General features: G+C 43.8%; 1 protein-coding gene across 1 annotated transcript in view; it reads left to right on the top strand.

The window, feature by feature from the left end:
• The window catches only part of LOC119413588 (protein crumbs homolog 1), a 93681-nt gene that overhangs the window by 27909 nt on the left and 43806 nt on the right, over positions 1–21966 (top strand). The window contains exons 4-6 of the mRNA XM_037680646.1: positions 6310–6449; positions 12912–13097; positions 15277–15390. Of these exons, the coding sequence (XP_037536574.1) occupies positions 6310–6449; positions 12912–13097; positions 15277–15390 (440 nt within the window). The remainder of the gene's footprint in view (positions 1–6309; positions 6450–12911; positions 13098–15276; positions 15391–21966) is intronic.

The raw sequence follows: 21966 nt of genomic DNA, 5'->3' as shown, positions 1-21966 counted from the left end.
GGGGGGGGGGGGGGGGGGGGGGGGGGGGGGGCTCTGGACTATGCTACAACTTTCCCTTAAAAATTCAATGTTTTCATCGGCCTATATGTACATATGTAACGTCTGTTTATGTTGCTTTGCTGTGGTATGTTTTTTTGATGCCTCAAATCGTGCCCTGTCTAGGACACGAAGTGAGAGATCTTTTTTTTATACTGTCTCCTCATGTTTTCTTCAAGGCAGGATCAGACAGGACAAGGCTATACCCAACGACGACGCGACAAAGGACAAGACTCACAGACAGACTTATATACACAGACAGGACAGGACATAACTACAAACAGCTGTGAAAAGACAAAGGAGAAATCAATCAGGATTAAATGAGACACACAAGGGTGCACAGACAGAGAAGGCCCACAAGATGGCACCATCCCTACACTGTGGGCAGCACGGTGGCAACTGATAGGGCTGTTGCTTCTCAGTAAGAATGTTGCCGGTTCATATCCCGGTCCAGGGGCCTTTCTGGGTGGAGTTTGCATGTTCTCTCCGTGCATGCGTGGGTTTTCTCCGTGTACTCCGGTTTCCTCCTACAGACCAAAAATATGCATGTTAGGCTGACTGGTAACTCTAAATTGTCCCTAGGTGTGAGTGAGAGAGTGAATGGTTGTTTGTCTCATTTGTCTCTATGTGTCCCTGTGATGGACTTGCAACCTGTCCAGCGTGTCCCCCCGCCCCTTGCACAGTGATTGCTGGACATGGGCACCGGTGACACCCAGGACCCAAAATGGAAGAAGCGGGTAAAAGATAATAGATGGATGGATGGATGGATGGATGGATAACGTTCCAACTTTTCTGAAATTGGAGTTGCAAACTTGGGCAGCTGTGGCTCAATTTTTTAGAGCAGTTGTCCTGTAGGGAAAGAGCTGGATGTCAATTCCACCAGTACACAGCCAGGTGTCAAAGTGGCCTGGGGGAAGTTACTGAACTACTCATGGTCTCAAATGTGCCCCATCTTCTGTCCATTCGTCCGTCCGTCCGTCCATCCTTCCATCCATCCATCCATCCATACATCCTTGCATGCATGCATCCATCCATCCACCATCCATCCATCCATTCATCCATCCATTGCTGCATGGTAAAGCCTGTATGGAGTCATTCAGCAGCCTGCTGTGTCTTCCTGAAGCAGCAGAGCAGACTGTAAAGATACCCAGGGATAAGAATTAATCCACTTAGTGTCACCACGATGAGTGTTTGGGTTGTTGGAGGTGCACTGAATATACGGCACGGCAGTGATCCTAATTTGATTAGCTGGATGTGTAGATGTTATCAGTCTTATTGTTTCATTAGGTTTAACTGCTCAATAATCCTCTGATCACACGTCAGATTCCAACATTTTTCAGTCAGGTCATCTGGACAGTTTTTTTTTTTTGTGTGCTGAAACGTTTCACCTTACATCCAGAAGGCTTCATCAGTCAAGGAAACACACAACACAAAACTGATTCTTCCCCCAACAGCTCACTCCAAAGTGGAACAAACCAGTCATGTTGGTGCTAAGATGGTCTCTTTGGCACGTCCCCTCCTCTGGTGCCGGCTCTCTCCCTCGTCGACAGTCATGTCAAACTGGTTCAAAACCAACAAACCTCAGTCAGATTGTTTGCTTGCTCAAACAGGAAGGATGTGCAAGTCAACATTGAGCATCTTTTTGTCCTTGTCGCAGAATTAAAGAGGGAGAATTAGAATTACTCAGTCTGCCTGTCCATCTGTGCATGTTTTGAGCATGACATCTTGAAAAATAAGTGAGGTTTGAACTTCCATTTTGGTGTGTAGCTGCATCTAGGCGTCATACATTTTCAGGTCTCTCTTGTAAATGAGTCCTCGAGGCTCAATGGGATTAACCTGTCTAAATAAAGGTTGAATGAAAAATACTGTGTGGAGATGCATGTTCTCTCTGTGCACATATGACTTTTCTCTGCATACTCCAGTTTTCTCCCACAGACCAAAAACACACATGTTATGTTAACAGGTAACTCCAAGTTGTTCGTTGGTGTGAGTGAGAGCATGAATAATTGTTTGTTTTATTTGTCTCTATGGCAGCTTATCCATTGTCCAGTCTCATCACGACTCATTTAGATCAGTGTTTTTCAATCTACTGTGCCGTGGCACACTACTATACTCAGCTCTACACAGTCTAGGCAGGTTTCCTAATGAGTGCCGCCTTATTACCATAAAATAATCTTCGGCCACTGTAGTCATTTAAAGAAACAATACTTTTAATCAATATAAAAACTAGAAAGTATAGTTTTCTCAATTCCAATTCACCCTTTTTGCTCAACAACATGGAAGAAAAACAGTGGTGGTTCTGATTCCCATAGTGATTAAGGAGACAGACAAATTCAACTCTTCTTAATGGAACATTTTTAAATAAATATAATGAATGATTATTTAGTGCTCAGTGCAGAAATTGGGGATTATTCTCAGCTACTTCCACATCAGATTTTTGCTCAGTATCTGAATAATGAACTGTGTTATAGTCTTGTTTGTCAAAGTCAAAGTTTTTTTATTTGTCATTCCACCACATGTGGTACATGTGGTGGAATGACATTGTGTACACAGGGTCCCAGTTACATTCAACCAAAGTATAAATTAAAAATAAAACAGTAATAAGATCTGAAAAATGAACTAAGAAATAAACTAAACTAAGAATTAAACTAAACTAAAAACCATTGTAATAAAGAGAACAGTGAGAAAATGGTCAACGGAAGCTGAAGAAGCCCTGCGGGGTTGTTTTGAGGCTACAGACTGGGATGCACTGTGCCAGCCACATGGAGAGGACATCAATGCCATGACTGAGTGTGTGACCGACTATATAAACTTCTGTGTAACCAACACCACCCCCACCAGAACAGTGAGAAGCTTCCCCAGTAACAAACCCTGGATCACCACTGACCTGAAGGAACTGCTAAACCAGAAAAAAAGAGCCTTCAGGGAGGGAGACAGGGAATTATTGAGGAGCACACAGAAGCAACTAAAAGTCAAGATAAGAAACAGCAAGGAGGTGTACAAGAAGAAGCTGGAGAGCAAGCTCCAACAGAACAATATCAGAGAGGTGTGGTCAGGGATGAAACGGATCACAGGCTTCAAGCAGAAGGAGGATCAGAAGGATGGAAGCCTGGACAGAGCCAATGAACTGAACACATTCTTCAATAGGTTCAGTTCAGGAACAAGCTCAGCATCCTCCTCTCTTGCCCACAGCCAAACATACATACCACCCTCCACTGACCCAAGGCTGTCCTGTCACACCTCAAATATTGTATCTACCACATCGGTCATGGACCCTTCTTCTACATATTGGTCTTCAACCAAATCACAAGATGCTGATACCTCCTTTGCCTCCCCCTCTGTGTCTCTAGAAGTCAGGTGAGGAAGCAGCTGGAGAGACTGAACCAGAATAAGGCAGCAGGTCCAGATGGTGTCAGTCCCAGAGTCCTGAAGGTCTGTGCAAAGCAGCTCTGTGGGGTTCTGTAGCACCTCTTCAACCTTAGCTTGACCCAGGAGAAGGTTCCAGTGCTGTGGAAAATATCCTGCCTTGTTCCAGTGCCAAAGAAAACTCACCCATCAGTCCTCAATGACTATAGATCTGTTGCCCTGACATCCCACATCATGAAGGTCCTAGAGAGACTTCTGCTGACCCACCTGACTAGATGAACAAGCACATATCAGGACCCACAGCAGTTTGCTTATCAGCGTGGACTTGGAGTTGAAGATGCCATCATACACCTGCTTCAGCAAACTCACTGTCATCTAGAAAAGGCAGACAGCACTGTGAGAGTCATGTTCTTTGATTTCTCCAGTGCATTTAACACAATCCAGCCTGATCTGCTTTGTCAGAAACTTCAGAAGACTCAGGTGGAGGCCTCATCAATCACCTGCATCAAAGACTACCTGACAGACAGACCACAGTTTGTGAGACTGAAGGGTTGTGTGTCTGACCAGGTGATCAGTAGCTCAGGAGCACCACAGGGGACTGTACTCTCACCATTCCTTTTCACTCTGTTCACCTCAGATTTCCAGTACAAAACAGACTCCTGTCATCTGCAGAAATATTCTGATGACTCTGCAGTGGTCGGGTGTATCAGAGATGGACAAGAAGCTGAGTACAGGGAACTGGTGGACCACTTTGTGGCATGGTGTGGAAACAATCATCTCATCTTGAAAGTGAACAAAACAAAGGAGATGATTGTAGATTTCAGGAGAAACAGGAACAGGTCCAACCCTATTTCCATCATGGGAGAAGAAGTGGAGGTGGTGGAGAAGTATAAATACCTTGGAGTTCACCTGGACAACAGACTGGACTGGAAATGCAACAGTGAAGCGTCTACAAGAAGGGACAGAGCAGACTGTGGACAGCTGTGGCTGAGTGGTTAGAGCAGTCGTCCTCCAGTGCAAGAGTTGGGGGTTCGAATCCACCAGCAGTCACATGCCAAAGTGTCCCTGGGCAAGACACTTAATCCCTCGTTGCCTCTGATGTGTGTCCCATCGGTGTATGAATGTGATAAAGCTCTGATTAGTCACTTTAGAATGATTTGTTCAATTAGCTTTGTAGAGATCTAGTAGAGAGCTGTGTAAATGGGTAAATGAGGACACTGATTGTAGTGTAAAGCGCTTTGAGTATCTCGATAAGATAGAAAGGTGCTATATAAGTACAGTCCATTTACCATTCCATTTACTGTACTTCTTGAGGAAGCTGAAGTCCTTCAGTGTTTGCAGCAAGATGCTACATATCTCCTATAAGTCTGTTGTAGAGAGCGCTGTCTCTTCTGCCATCATCTGCTGGGGGAGCAGCACCAGAGCAAGTGACTTAAAAAGATCAACAAGCTCATAAAGAAGGCTGGCTCAGTTCTGGGGACTCCTCTAGAACCTTTGGAGATTATTGTACAAAGAAAGATTCTTCATCAAATGAAGAACATTATAGACAACACTCAGCATCCTCTTCATCAGACTGTCATACAGCAACAGAGTGTCTTCAGTCAGAGGCTTCTTCAGATCTGCTGTAGGACAAGAGATCCTTCCTGCCCACAGCATCAGCATCTAGAACAACTCTTTATTGAAACCAGGATGATGAGTTACAACAACATTTAATTTACCTCTGGGATTAATAAAGTATTTTTGAATTGAATTGAATTGAATACAAGATGCACTAGTTGTACAAAAACAATGCTCCAAACAACAGCAGCACAAACATGAGTCTGTATGAGCAGATGAGTATGAATGAACATAGCAGCATGAAATAAATAATCAGCATGAGATCAGCAGCATGGATAGTCAGCAGCACATTTCAACAATCAAGTGGTATTACAGGGGTTAACCCTGGTTAAGGATTCATGAGTCTAAGAGCTTCACTTGGTTTGCTAAGGTTGCTTAGCTGTGGCAGCCATTTTGAACTGGATTGATTTTAAAAGGTAATAATTAGTAGTAAACATCTATTGTTTATTTTCTGAAAGTCTTAGTAAAATCAAAACAGTGATTCATAAAGACATTTTCCTATAATGGAAAACTGGCAGGATATAATATGGAAAAATGTTTTTATTTTAACATTTTGTGGTGGACTGTCCATCCATCCTTACCCGTCCATCCATCCATCATCTTTTACCCGCTTCTTCCTTTTTGCGTCGCGGGGGTCACTGGTGCCCATATCCAGCCATCATTGTGAGAGTGTCGAGGGACACCCTGGACAGGTCTTCAGTCCATCACAGGGACACATAGACACAAACGAGACAAACAACCATTCACTCTCTTTCTCTCACCTAGGGACAATTTAGAGTTACCCATGAGTCTAACATGCATGTTTTTGGTCTGTGGGAGGAAACTAGAGTACCCAAAGAAAACCCACGCATGCACAGAGAGAACATGCAAACTCCACCCAAAGGGGACCCCGGATGGGGATCTGAACCAGGGTAACATGCTCGCTGAGAGGCAGCAGCTCTACCAGTTGTGCCACCGTGCTGCCCCTGTGGTGGACTGGTTTAAGTTAATTATATTTATCAAAATAATCATGTTATTCTTTTGGTAGTTATATGGAGAAAATAATAATTTTTGAAAACAGTTGGCAGAAGTTAAAGTCTTGATGATTTAGGTGTCTTATTTATATTAGCCCAGTCTGCAATAAGTAAAATTTTAAATCCAGGCATGCATTTCTTCTGTTTCATAAATGTTGTTGCCATTTACTGGTATTTGACTAAATTAAAATGCACAAAAATCTACACAAAGTCATCCAGAAGGGTAAGATTATCTGATTGTACATCTGCTTTTTAATTTTTTTAAATATTTTTATAGCTACAAGTGTGACTGTGAGAAGACCGGCTTTGTAGGGGAGCACTGTGAGATGGACATCCCTGAATGTGCATCCAACCCCTGCCAGCACGGAGCCACGTGTTTAGAGGGAATCAACCAGTACCAGTGCCTCTGCTGGACAGGTACACCACACGTCAAAACATGCAAACCCATCAATGTAAAGCCCAAAGTGACATGAGGAAACAACATTAATTTTCAAACTCGGTGTGGGGCTTGTATATTTAGGTACTGTAGGGTGCTAAGGGGCTAAGTTAGCTGCCCTTGACTACAATATATTTAAATAACGGGTTCTCTCTTTTTCGAGTTAAATTACAGCCATGTGACCGAGGTAACTGTGCTTGGATTGTTCAATCAGTGACACTGAGACGTTAATTTTCTTTGACCCATCAGAATAAATGCGGTCATTTATTTAACAGAATCAAAATTTAACATCAAAATGTACAAGTGATTAGTTGATCTGGTTCTGATTAATAAAACTTGGCATGTTTTACTTAATAAAAACAACAGACATTTCTGAAGGCATCTAGATTAATTACTGGCAAAATAGAAGAGTTTAAAGATGGGAAATGAAGGAGTTTAAATGGAGAGAAAAGATGGATGAAAAGGAAAGTGTGTTGACTAGGAATGGCGCCCTTCATCCGACCCCAGCTCAGCCCCGGTACACTCGGTGCGTGGTGACTCGTTACCTTAGACGGGGATACCTCCGCTCAGGAACAGGAGTCCATTTCAATCAATCAACCTTTATTTAAAGGTTTCAACGCTACCTTTCAGCGTCTCCGTTAAGGATGGCTGAGAATCGTCCGAAGTAGTGACGGTACTCCGTTCAACAAACACGCTCATCTCCCGGGTGGATACATAGCAAGCTGTGAGTCCGTAAGAGGTTCCACTCAGACGTGGAGGACTCCATGAAAGACCCCAGGAAGACTCTGGTCAAGGACTCCAGAAGACTGAAGACCGACTCAAGACTGACTGAGAAGTTCCAGGAAGTGTGGACTCTTAAAGAGTTCTCACTTCCGGTCACTTCAGGACTTCCTGATTGGTTGAAACAACCAACAGGGGGTGGTTCTAGTGACGTCAGAGGGTCATTACAAGTCAAGAAAACAGCAGGAATGTTTTAGAAACGTCCCATACAGACAGAAGACATGTTATTGTGAAGTGGGAGGAAGAGAGGCCAGTAGCTTCTTGTTTACCGTCTGCTAGGTTTAAAAACACGACACTTCATTCTAATAACTTATTTCTGACTTTTGACCGACATCACTACTTCTCATTTAGACAGAAGATCAAAAATGCATAATTACTTTGTAAAATAGACATTTAACTTGATTTCTAATTTAAATGAGGATTAAAAAAAATCATTAATACTGTTTCACAGTTGATTCAAAATGAGTGGTTCACTTCAACATTTAGAAATGGTATGAACTAAACACACTTTTGATTTATCAAGATATTGTAAAATAGGAATGATAATATAAAAGAAGAGTATTCTTTCAATTGATTACTTCGGGATACAATTAGACAGTCTCTGGATGAGCTAATTTGTATTTCTGGATTCAAATCAATGAAATAACAGTTCTTGTCCCATGAAGGTCCTCAGAGGCAGGTTTTGGTCAGAGGCCGAGTTCACTACAGTACAAATTCATAACCACCTCAAACTGACTTTTTTGATACAGAGGAATGCCAGCGCTGATGAGCCTCTCACCCTGGATGACAAAGCTCTTTACCCGATACCAAAGGCTGAGTCTGGCCACCCTACGAAGGAAGCTCATTTCATCCAAGGTCTCATTTAGACTTGGACTTGCCAAGATGGCTGCGCTTCCTGGAGCTGCAGCTTCACAGGCTCCAGTGCGATCCCAGTTTTTAGGAGTTCTGAAATGGACTCCGTGCGTGACTCCACACGATTTATGAGGGTTAATTATAGTTGAACTGAACTGAAAAGAATAAGAGTGGATTTGCCACAAAATAAAACAAACTCTCACACAGCTTGTATAGGGACCAAACAGTCCATAACAACGGACCCCCAATCCCATACTCAAGGATTGTAGATGGACAAGCAACTTAAGAGCTGTGCCTTTTGACTCAACCCTACGTCATCTTGAAAGACTGAAGTAGCACCTTCATTACTGAGGACGATCTGTCCATCCATCTGCCACTCCATCCTATCATCACTTGTGAACAAAACTTCCAGATACTTAAACTCCTCTGCTTGAGGCAGAGACTTCTTCCTGACCCAAAGGGAGGATTCCACCTTTGTTACAGTTCAGTACCATGGACAGCTACTTCACACTTGGCTGCAAACCTTCCCATAACATGCTGAAAGGGCATACCATACCATACCATTTTATTTATAGAACACTTAAAACAGCGACAAGGCAAACCAAAGTGCTGTACAGACAGAACAACAGGTAACACACAAAGCAAAATACAAAATGAGGTAAATCAGAATATAGACATAAAAACGATGCAAATAATGACGACTAACCAGTGTGGAGCATACAGGTTCAAAACACAGATCATCTGGTGTTGAACGCTACTGAATAGTAGTGGGTTTTTAAATGGGACTTGAAAACCGAGAGGGAGGGGGCCTGTCTGACAAGCAGAGGTAACTCGTTCCAGAGTCTTGGTCCGGCTACAGAGAAGGCCCTGTCACCTCTGCGCTTAAGACGAGTTCCTGGAACTGTGAGGAGCAACTGGTCCGCTGACCTCAGGGAACGTGGTGAGACATACGGCTGTAGCAGATCAGAGAGATTGGGGGGGGGGGGGGGGGAGACACTGTTCAGCGATTTGTAGATATACATGAGTATTTTGAACTGGATTCGAAGGTGAACTGGTAACCAGTGCAGTGAGGCCAAAACTGGTGTAATGTGCTCTCTTTTGCCTGTACTGGTTAAAACTCAGGCTGCTGCATTCTGGACCAGTTGTAGTCGTTCAATGGAGGTCTGACTGATACCAAACAGGAGTGAATTGCAGTAATCAAGCCTAGATGTAATGAATGCATGTATTACTGTCTCCAGGTTATTTTTGGACAGTATGGGCTTCAGTTTAGACAGCCGCCTCAGTTGGAAGAAGCATGATTTATCAATCATGTTTACATGAATGTTAAGTTTCAGGGAAGGGTCCATTATCACGCCCAGATTAGTGACTTTGTTTTTCTGACAGGGTTAGAGTGGAGAGGTCGATGCAGTGGTTTGTGATCATGTCATTGGGAGGGAACAACATGACTTCAGACTTCTTTTCATTGAAACTCAAGAAATTTAAAGCCATCCAGTCCCTGATGTCAGCCAGGCAGTTGAGCAGCGGATGAATAGAGCATGTACCATTGTGTCTTAGGGGGAAGTAAATTTGACAGTCATCAGCATAGAAGTGGAAGGGCATGTTGTGTTTCCAGAAAATAGCACCAAGTGGCAGCAGGTATAAAGAGAATAGGAGGGGACCCAGGATGGACCACTGTGGAACCCCCCATTTAAGCTCTGCCTCTGCAGAACTAAAATCCTTGATGGAGACGCAAAAGGATCTGTCAGCGAGGTAAGATCTGAACCAATTGAGGGCTGACCCTGTGACGCCCACCCACTGCTCCAACCTAGCAATGAGGATCTCATGGTCGATGGTGTCAAAGGCGGCTGTGAGGTCCAACATGACAAGCAGCACAGAATCACCGGTATCTGTGAATCTGAAAATGTTGTTAAAGACCTTCAGCAGGGCAGTTTCAGTGCTGTGAAGAGGTTTAAAGCCAGATTGGAAAAGCTCTAAGATGGCGTGACCCTCCAGGAAGCACTTCAACTGGGACTCGACTATTTTCTCCATTAGTTTAGAAACAAATGGGAGTTTGGAGACAGGCCGGAAGTTGGAAACGACTGAGGGGTCAAAGTTTTTTTTTTTTAGGAGAGGCTGGACAGCAGCATGTTTAAATGATTTTGGCACCACACCAGTGGATAAACTACCGTTTACTATATCAAGAATGGACGGACCTAGAGTTGGAAACACCTCCTTTAGTAGTCGAGGGGGGACCACATCAAAAGGGGAACCAGAAGGTTTCAAGCTGCACATGACCTGCTCTAGAGAAGATAGAGTGATGGGTTCAAAATGGTCAAAAGGAGCTACAGATTGAGGTGGGATGGATGGGTCATGAGTTGGAGGGGAAATGAGAGCCCTGGTGGTCGCAATTTTTTCCAAAAAGAAATGTAAGAAGTTCTCGCACAGCTCAGTCAAGACTTCCAGAGGTGATGGTTCAGTGAGGTGGAGAACAGAGTTTCGGGTCGAGAAGAGGACACGTGGGTTGCGAGAGTTTGAGGTTATGATATCAGAAAAGTATTTGGATTTAGCAGCTTTCACTGCTTTCTGACAACGGCGCCAACTCTTTTTAAGTACTTGAAAAGAGACCTGCAGCCTGTCTTTCCTCCACTTGCGCTCCGCCCTCCTACATTGCTGCCTAACGGCCTTGGTGACGTCACTCAGCCAAGGTTCTCCTCTGAGTTTTGATTTTCTAGTTTTAACAGGAGCGACATGATCCAGAGTCTTTAAGCAGACAGAGTTGAACTGGGATGTCAGCTCCTCAGTGGTGGTGAGAAACACTGGGGGCTGAATTATTGTTTCAGAGTTATAAACATCTGGCCATCAAAGGGCATGGCCTAAAGACACTGACAGAGCCATATCATGTGCAAAAAGCAGCAACAAGACCCTGATGTTCCCAAAGCTGACATGTTCTCTCCACGACTGACCTTGAGACAACGTGTTCAAACAACAAAGTGTTCAAAACTTGCATGAATGAATGGAATGGAACGATGGAGGAACAAAATGTGACAGGATGGGTGTGGGGTTTTGGGGGTCTGGTCCTGCATGTTGTGTTTTCCCTCATGTTTACCAGTCACCCCTCAGTGTTGCCCCCTGTGTTTCAGCACCTGTGTCTGATCCTAAAATCACCACAGGTGTCTGTCATTTCACCTTGTCAGCGTCTGTATATATTCAGACCCTTGGTGTTATGTCTTTGTCTCTGGATTGTCCTGTCTAAGGTTTGGTGATCTGTCTTCCCTCATGTCCTACATAGAGTAAGTTAGCTGCCCCATCAGCATTTTGCTTTGTTTATTCATAAAATAAACCTTTTACTTATTTTATTGGAGTCTCTGTCATCTTCCTGCACGTGGGTTCACACACGTCAGTCACATTGTGATACTAGGAAGCACATCCAACATTTTTCAGTCATGTTATCTGAACAGTTTCTTTTTTTGTGCTGAAACGTTTCACCTTCGATCCAGAAGACTTTGTCAGTCAAGGAAACACACAACACAAAACTGATTCTTCCCCCCAACAGCTTACTCCAAAGTGGAACAAACCAGTTATGTTGGTGCTAAGATGGTCTCTTTGGCACGCCCCCTTCTCCATTGCCGGCCCTCTTCCTTGTTGACAGTCATGTCAAACTGGTTGAAAACAACAAAGTCCATGCTCAATAATCCAGGTAAACAATCCAACAATTTTCAGTCAGATCATCTGGACAGTTTCTGTTTTTGTGCTGAAACGTTTCACCTTCGAAGCCTAGGAAGCACAGTGCACGGACAAAGAGGAAACACTGAAATTCTGAATTTAAAGGGAGACTGATGAGACAAAATGACGAACGCCTGGGGTGATTGACCTTGACCTCTCCAAGTGGCTTTAAGAATCTGTTGGACTCCTGGCAGGGGCCAATGCAGACATGTTCCTGTTTTTAGTTTTCTACATTCACCTTAGAATCTAGCTGTTTTTTTTTTGTTACCTTTTTCTTTTAGCCATCCTATCTGTAAAAAAAAAAAAAAAAACCCTGCAGTATGACTTTTTATAACTGTTTATTGTTGTTGCTGTTGTCCATTGTTGTCATCTTTCTTTGTTGAAATCAGGTCTCTCTTGTAAATGAGTCCTCGAGGCTCAATGGGATTTACCGTCTAAATAAAGGTTGAATGACAGGTGAGACAGGAGCTGGCAACAAGGGACTGGGGACCTTTCCTGCACTGGGGAGTGCAGTAAACAAGAACTAAAGAAACGACAGAACAAACTAGAGATTCCCACACAGAGATTTTATAAACCCCTTCAATACAATGGAAGTGCATTATATTGCTGATTTCAATTATTTGTTTTGTTTAATTTTATCCTGTATTTTACTTTTGAATAAATATTTTACCAATTTTATTCAAATGAACTTTAACAAGAAAGTATCAGTGCGAACTTCACCTTCAAGGCATTTCAGTCTTAGTGTCATACTGAGTGCACATTTTTCATTTTATTTTAATGCTTTAGTTGTCAGTCCAAATCTTGTTTTCTACCTTCCAGCAGACCTAGGTCGTAAGTGACAATAATATTTAATATTATCAGTCTACATGATTAAAAGCCAATTAAAGGAAGGCCAAAGTCACACAATGGCAAATAGTTCCCACACACAACTCTTGACTCTTAAATCAAAAAGTAGATTTAGTAATAAAAAATTGACAGTTTGTTCGGTGGGGAAACAGAAAATATCACTTTTCTTTTTTCTTTTTTACTTATTGCTAAAAATTGAAATCTGAAAGGCAGGCTTGGTATAAGACAGATAATGATGTGTGAATGCATTTGTGTGTGTTCAGGATATGAAGGAGAAAACTGCCAGGTGGATATAAATGAGTGTGACCAACATCCTTGTGAAAATGGTGGCGAGTGTTTCCAGATGTCACATGTCCTGAACTACCTAATGCTTCCTGAACTCAGCACGCTCAATTTTAGTTATGAAGCAGCAGCTGGTTTCATCTGCCACTGTCTGGCTGGATTTACAGGTAAGATTCACATTTGAAGCAAAAGCCTCTGTTTCCTTTAGGGGTGCACCGATACTGATACCAATACCGAGTACATGTTTGATACTTTGTGTGAGTACTTATACTCATATAAAAGTATTCCAGTACTATCCATCCATCCATTATCTTTTACCAGCGACGCCAGAATGGGGGGGGGGGGGGCAGCCCCCACACACACACTTTATGGCCCTGCCCGTCAGCTGGTCCCAGACATTTACACACAATGTTCCCCCAAGCTGCGTGCCTCTGCAATCGTGCACTGCCTGCTCATTCTCTGCGCACAAGAAAATCTAAGCTGTGCAGTTAGGACAACTGCACAAATGCCCAAGCAAAATTTCTAGTTATCTCCGGCTTTATAATAAACTCTCAGCTCTCTACCTGTGTGTATGCATGCAGAGTGGAGGAAGGACCCCCCCAGTCAAAACAGACCTGTGTCATGTGATTTGTGTAGCGACAACGAAAGTTTATGAAGAGGTAAAAAATTCAACTAATGAAATCACAAGCGAACTTTCATTCCAGCCAATCAGCGTCTTCTCGAGTTTTGGCGCTGATGTGCAAAGAAGCTAAGTGGCTACAAGCAAACTCCTTGGCTGCTTGTGCTTTTCCAAGCGTTGTTACTGCATATGTCATCGCATACTGAGGAATAATATTTGGTGTTGTGGATCTATCACAGAAGTTTACGGTCGTCTGACGTCAAACAGAGGCGGTACGTAAGCTAATCCAACGACTTGTAGCCATTTTTATCATGCTAATTGTTAGCAAACAGTAGTGCTCGGAGTATGTCTGGATGGTCAAAGGACACGTTTACAAGACAGTGGTGAGACCAGCTGTGTTTTATGGTCTGGAGACAGTGGCACTGACAAAAAGACAGGAGAAAGAACTGGAAGTGGCAGAAATGAAGATGTTGAGGTTCTCCCTAGGTTCGTCCAAAAGCAGCTGGAGTTTGCAACTACGCTGCAATGCAGGTCTCTTTGTAGAAAATGTAGCCAGAAGAGGAGGAGGAGGACTGACCTTCTCTTCTCTGAAATAACAGAAGAAAAAGAATCATTCAGGACCTGTGGCAGCAGCTCTGTTCTGATTTCTGAATGCATGTCACTCAGAAACGGCCGTCACATCATCTCTCCAGATATCCATCGTGCACGGAACCACCGCCCCCCCCAATAAACTTCTGCCTTTTTTTTCTTTTCTTTTTTGTAAGAGAACGGTAGTTAGTGTAAAAAAAAAAGTTACAAAATCAACTCTTTTGTCATAAGTTCTCCACTAACGGTTAAATGACATAAACAGAGAAATATCTATCTACACCGCTCTGTGAAAAAAGATATATACATATATATATATATATATTGTAAATGAGTCCTCGAGGCTCAATGGGATTAACCTGTCTAAATAAAGGTTGAATGAAAAAAAAAAACATATATATATATATATATATATTTTTTTTTTTCATTTTCAAAAGAACGACTTTTGTTGCAAACTTTTCCAAATCTGATAACTGTGAAAGTATCCATTTACATGTGTGTGTTATAACTGAACATGTGCGCCTGACATTCAAGGTGCATATGAACAGATAGTGCAAGGTGACAAAAGACCCCCATGCCCCCCCCCCCCCCCCCCCCCCCCCACCTCAAAAATGAATCTGGCGTAACTGTCTTTTACTCACTTCTTCCTTTTCGGGTCATTGGGGTCGCTGGTGCCCAAATTCAACAGTCACCGTGACTGCTGAACATATGTGACTGGGCAAGAGATAGGGGACACCCTGGACAGGTCTCCAGTCCATCACAGGGACACATAGAGACACATGAGACAAACAACCATTCACTCTCTCTCTCACACCTAGGAACAGTTTAGAGTTACCAGTCAGCCTAACATGCATGTTTTTGGTCTGTGGGACGAAATGGGAGTACCCGGAGAAAACCCACACATGCACGGAGAGAACATGCAAACTCCACCCAGAATGCCCCCCGGCATTACTACTAATTTTCAAATCCATTTAAGAGGAGTTGTAAGAAATGTATTAGTATTTAGTACTCCTTTCTTTTGTTCTGTTTTGGCAAGTATTTAAATGTAAAAACTTGTGTTTGGTTTGAAAAAATGTGGCATCAATGCATCTCCAGTTTCTTCATACATTGTCTCTAAACGTGATAAACGTGTTCTTTTACAGGAGACAACTGTTCAGTTAATGTGGACGAGTGTGAGTCTTCTCCATGTCAGCATGGAGGAAGCTGCCAGGATTTGGTCAACTCCTATCAATGTGTGTGTCCAGATGGTTTCAAAGGTAGGAGGATTTCATTATTCTTCCTCTTTTGATCTTACCTCTGACACTGAAGCTGAGCACATTTTTAAAACACATGGCTGTCTAGTTAAATAAAAATATTAAATTCACTTTCCCAGACCTTCTAGGTTGTGCTTGGTTTGAATAGGGAAACAATGGCCTAGACTGGGGTCATTATCAAACAATGAAAGGAATACTTTAAAGGTCTCCCTAATCCCATCATCATTTCCTCATTTGAGGAAGCTGAATCTGAAGACTCGGTCATTACCATGGCAAAGGTTGTCAGAGTAGTATAGGAGTTCTTCAATGTAAAGGCACCAGGAATAAATTAGATTTGCTCTGAGATCCTGAAGACTTTTGAAATTGTAGGATTGCCATGGTTGACACATCTCTTCATGGTCACACGAAAGACTAGGAAAAAACCTGTGGAGTGGCAGGTCGGGGTGGGGGAGTCCCCATTTTGAAAAAGTGAGACCTAAAAGTGTTTTCCATTTTCAAGACAACACACCTACTCCAGGAAAGTTTACTCCAGGGTGCCAGAAGGGAGGGTCTGACTGATTGTCAAACTTCAGATTAGGGAGGAGTAGTGTGGCTTTCATCTTGGCCATGGAACAGTGAACCAAATCTTTTTCCTTGCAAAGTTAAGGGCCCAGCATACTCCATCTGAAGCCTAACAGTCGATGCGCAGTTGATGCATAGTCGATGCACAGTCACATGGTTGTGGGACATTCAGTTTTGCACACACCTTTCATAGTCCATGAGACACAGAGCTCCTGGGAAACCTCTCCCACTGCAGTATACATCACCGCACAGGTTTCTTCTACCCAAGTCTCCACTTCATCCCTGCATCCGCCGTTTGGCCACAAATCTATCATGACATGCCTGCAAACTCAGAAGGGATGAAAAAGGGACAAACCTAGTACCTGCCCCCCCCCCCCCTCCCCACACACATTTTTTAACATGTATAAATTAAGCATTCTGGTACACTCCAAGAAGAAAATTAGGAGTAAAGACAACATGTTTCAGGTAAAAAAAAGACATTTACTAACATATCCTAATTTAATGAGGACTTAAATAGGAAACATGGAGTCAAACAAAAAATAAACAATAACAAACAACAACAGCAACAAGCCAAATACAGCAGAGCATTTTGCTAACAGCAAAAACTCATTCCTTAAATGTTTTGGCCTGGACAAGAATATTTAAAGGCCAGTTTCCACTGCTTGGCCATGTTCATTTTTTGTGCCTATACTAGCATCAGAAGCATGTGTAATGTGGGGGGACACAATGGTGATGTGTTGGGGGGGGGGGGGTATGGGGGTTCTCCCCCAGAAATTTTTGAATAAACTTGATGTAATTTCTTGCATTCTGGTGTATTTTAGCAGGTTGTTAAAGATCTTTGCCTACAGATGTAATCACTTGATTCAACAACTATTTGAGACTTCTAACAAATTAAATCAGGTCCTCTGCATGGATTAAAAAATGTTGAAATTAATGAGCATGCCTCATGATATTTTAGAGACACCTCGTTCAACTAGTCCATATAGGCATCATCCAGTTTTTAAACTCACTCATATGACTCAGATAATGAAATTAATGTGACACAGTTTATCACAAACAATGACTTTAGGGGAGCACTTCACTTTTGTTTTGTTTATTGTTTAGTTAGTTTTATTTGTAAAACAACATGTCATTTTACTAAGCAATGATGACCCTCAACTGCATGATTAAAAATAAGAACATTAACTTTACCCAATGACCAGGTGACATTTTAATAACCACCAACAGTGAATTTGGGGGCGGGCAGATTTTTTAATTTTTTTAATCGTTTTCTGATTTAGTGATGTACAAATGTCCTCCACTGTCATCCCTCCATGCAAAGCTGTAGAGGATGAAATCCCTCTGGTGGAATGAGCTCTGAGATTCTCTGGAGGGTCCAGTCCTGATGCTCTGTAAGCTTCAGAAATAGCCTCTTACAGCCAGTGTGAGAGGCGCTGAGTGGATAAAGGGTGACCTGCAGAGGTGTCCCTTTAATGCATAAACAGACGCTGAGAATGACGCACAGGGGCCATGCGTGCTATATAACATGCAAGCGCATGCACCGGACAGAGGAGGTGAAATGATGCTTCCTCTTCTGAATTGTGAGGAGGAGGATAAAACCCCTCCAAGGTTATCATTCTCGATTTAAATGAGCTTGTGATGTTTTTTGGTATGAAAGCTGGGTTAGGTCTCAGCGCAGCTGAGCTGCCGTCAGCTTGAATCCTGAGGCATGATGGGGCAGCAGAGAGCACAGATAAATCACTCACTCTCTTTGCTGATGGCAAAGCCAACAACAGGGCTGTTTTAAGTGACAGGAATTTAAGTGAAACCTGATCTAAAGGCTCAAAAGGAGCTTTGATCAGAGCGCGCAGGACCATCGTTAAGTCCCACTGTGGAGCTAGTGGGCGTGACACAGGTCTGTGTCTCCGTACACCTTTCAGGAAATGCTTCATCAGCGGGTGATTAAAAACTGTTCTGTCACCGAAGCCCTCGTGACAAGAAGAAATAGCTGCAGCATAAGTCTTAATTGTGCTGAACGCTAGATTTCTGTCCATCAGCTGCTGCAGAAAGGATAGCACGCCACCTAGTGGACATGAGATGGCCTCTACACCTTTCTCCATGCACCAGCACTGAAAAGCTGTCCACTTTGATGTGTGTAGCGCTGTGGTGGAAGCGGCTCGTGAGTCTTGGATTGTGCGCACCACATCTTGTGAGAGGCCCATCTTTTCTAAGCGGATCCGCTCAGCGGCCAGACCCAAAAGGTGCTGGCCTATTTCTGGGTGACTCCTGATCGCTCCTCCCACCTGGAGGAGAGCATTAGCCCTCCACGGCAGTTTCCACGGCCGGCCCGATAACAGACGTAGCAGGTTTGGGAACCACAGGGTGCTCACGCGCTCGGGGGCTACAAGGATGACTGACAGTTCTTCCTCCCAGACTCGGTTCAGAGTCTGTGATATTAGAGGGACTGGAGGAAATGCGTAAAGGAGCATTTTTGGCCACAGACTGTGGGCAAAAGCGTCCACTCTTAATGGTGGGTCGTCCCATGGGCTCAGTGAGAACCATAGTTGACACTGGGCATTTTCCCGTGTGGCAAACAGATCCACTGCTGCTCGGCCGAACCTGCTCCAAATCTGAGATATCAGCTCGGGATGGAGGTTCCAGTCTCCGTGGCAAGGACCGCCCCTCGACATTATGTCCGCTCCCCTGTTCAGGACGCCGGGGATGTACACTGCTCTGATGGAGAGTAGGTTTCTGTGTGCCCAACACATCAGCTGTCTCGCAATGCGTAACAGTTGGGGTGAGCGCACGCCTCCCTGCCGGTTTATGTAAGCTGTAGTAACTCTTTTGTCTATGTGGATCAGAACATGTTGATTCCTCATCAGGGGAGCAAAGTGCTGAATCACATTCCAAACCGTGAGACATTCCAAGACGTTTATATGAAATAATGTGTAGGCTGGCCACTGCGCCCCCACCGCTTGAGACAGGCACATTCCTCCCCAGCCTGACAGGGACGTGTCAGTGAAAACTGAGACGTGTGATGTAGGTCTGCTGATAGGAACTCCCTCTGACAGAGTGAGAGGGTTTCCCCAGTGATTCAGGTCGGTTCTCATGGAGGGGGGCAAAGAGATCATCCACCTCTTCTGACGCACCAGATCTATGTGCAGGTGGACGAAAAGGCCCTATGTGTCAGCCGCTTCCTGGATTATGCGGGGCAGCTCTGAGAGAAGGGCACCGACGGCTGGGAGCGGTGTGTTCGCCGATGCGAAAAGGCCCGGGAGGGGTGAGCATCCGCTCAGCCTCCCCTGTTCTAACACCACACTTTCCAGGAGGGAATGAGCAGCGGGGCTGCTGCTGACATCGCCTTTTCTGGAGGAATTATCCAATTCACTCCATGACTCAGTATCAAAAAAGGTGATGGCGTCGTCCAACGAATAATCCCCTGCCACGGAAAAACACTCCTCGATGTTAGCCTTGAACAAGGCTGCTTGCCTCTGCTTCTCCTCAGGAAGGAGGAGGTCACAGGGATGGCTGGAGGAGACGAGGTTGGCGTGGCGGGGACCCAGGCATCTTTCGCAGATGTCATGCCGGTCGAAGCTCATAATGTAGCCGGTCTGGCAGGACGGGCACAAGCAGATGGTGCTGGACATCTTCTCTCTTCTTGAAGACAACAGTGGTGGTCGGCTGAAGAAAAAATGGGAGCCGATTACCCGGTCTCACCATAATTTATACAGACCGGGGACGAGGCCCACACAGCAGGTGGGCGTGGACTAAAGTTTTCAGTGCTGTGCTGCACGCGAAGGGATAAACCCACTAGCGATAGCCTTAAAGGGCAAAGCCTATACAAAATAGTACATGTAAGTTTACATGTACTTGGAAATTTGTGTTCTTTAAGTCAGGTCAGAGGTGCGTGCGTGCACCCTTTTGTGCGTGCACCGTGCACGCATGTGTGGGTACATGCGTGTGTGTGTGGGGTGGGGGGGGCAGGGCACAGTAACAGACGAAGGAGCAAGAAGAGACAAAACCTTGCTTGAAACAAACACATGCTGTGTAAATACTATAAGGTATTTTAAAGAAATTCTTTAAGCATGAATGAGATAAGAAATTGTTTCACACTTGTGTGAATTTTCACATTTTTACGGCACTATAAGTCAGAGATATGAAGAGTTAAAAACACTCCTCACAATGTCATCTGAACAAAAAAAATCAGTATTATAATGGAGAAACATAGGAGTGAAATGTTTGAACTCTCCCTTCTGAGGCACCTCACGTAGAAACCATATCTCCTACAGCAAAACTACACATACTGGTGGAAAGAGGACAAAAATACCCAAGTATAATATTTAAGTGTATCTTAAAAGATGTGGTGGTAGGAAGAGTTTGTTCGATGACTTTCTGAGTTTTCTTCATGGAGCTCTCCATTCTAGGTCATGTGACCTCAGAACTGCGGCTACAGTGACAACTGTTCTCTTAAAGAGACCATATTGTCACAAGCAAAACTGGTTTGTTCCACTTTGGAGTAAGTCGTTGGGGGAAGAATGTGTTTTGTTGTGTGTTTCCTTGACTGATGAAGCCTTCCGGATCGAAGGCGAAACGTTTCAGCACAAAAAAAGAAACTGTCCAGATGACCTGACTAAAAAATGTTGGATGTTCTCTTTGTGTTTTTTCAATGAGAAAAAAAACGTGTGTTTGTTTGGAAATTATGTTGCCATGGTAACTCGAAACGCCAATAAAGTGATAGAAGAGCAAGATCCTTTCCAGGTGGATAATAATAGGGGCTGCCTATATTAGACAGTCTCCAATAATTTACAGGTTCCTTCCTACATTGGTGCCACAATTTCTACACTTTATAACTTTTATTCCCCTTTCCTTCACATTCCACTTGGAAAAACATCCATCTCCATTTGCCATTGTTTTTCTTTCCACTATTCCTTCTCCATCACTAATTTTAAGTGTTTTACTTTCCAGAAAACTTTTGTTACTTGGGTTCTTTCTCCTTAACACCATCTTTCTCCTTCAAGGTATTCTCTATGACACCATCAGCTGGACTTTTCTAATCTTAAGGCAACATCTTGCCATGCACAACACAGATGCACTAGCTAAGATGCCACATGCTCCATTTTTCACATAACCTAAACCCACCCCCGCCGGTGTCAACAACTTGCTGTAAGCTGACGCACAACACGGAGGTGTCTCCCCCTCTTCTCCTCGCCCCAACAACACCCCCCCCACCCCGAAGAGATGAGCACCTGCTAAGCTAAGTGACCAAAGAGGAACAATGTTTCTTAATGGGAAATTATGAAATTATGCTATCCACCATGCCTCTGACTCCGGCACCCCCCAAACACAAACACACACACAATCAAAAACTCTTCTGAGCTCCACAGGGAGAAAGTCAGCCAACATTGTATACTGCCGCGTACGTCCGTTCACGCGTACGTACGCGTGTACAGTACGCAGAGGGTTCAGACTTCGTACTCCAGCGTGCATCCCGAGCAGCTGCAGAGCAGCTTCACAAACAAGGGGCGTTTACCTTCAGGACAAATTGAGATCGCCGATTGGTCATAAACGAGTGCTGGCAGCCTCAGCCTCAGCCACAGCGGTGTTCTGTGTTTATATGTTGTTAATAAAAAGATATAAAAAATAAAAAAAAAAACAGGGAGCGCTGGCTCTACAGCCCACACATCAGACCAGCCCACCAGGAAATCTCCAGACCCTCCCGCACATAGATATAAACACTAGATACAGCACTGACCGCTATCGCCTATTGGCGCTGATGAGCCGTAGGGCCGCCATCTTGGAACGGTCGACCGCTCCACCCAGTGTAACCTGTTTGACAGGAGCAATGAAGTATCTGCGCGTTTAATCAGTCATAGCTGAATACTAAACTCATTTTCACAATTTTTCCTCTGTAAATCTTAAGTGTACAGCCATTAAAGATGAACACATGGTTCAGTGTATTTAAATATTCTTGGTGGGGTTAACATTGACACTGATAAAATATTCTTATGACAAGTTTTGCAAAACTCACAGTCACTGATA

Source organism: Nematolebias whitei, chromosome 8, assembly GCF_014905685.2.
Source record: "Nematolebias whitei isolate Nwh7 chromosome 8, NemWhi1, whole genome shotgun sequence".
NCBI lineage: Eukaryota > Metazoa > Chordata > Actinopteri > Cyprinodontiformes > Rivulidae > Nematolebias > Nematolebias whitei.
This window is presented reverse-complemented; position numbering and strand designations above follow the sequence as displayed.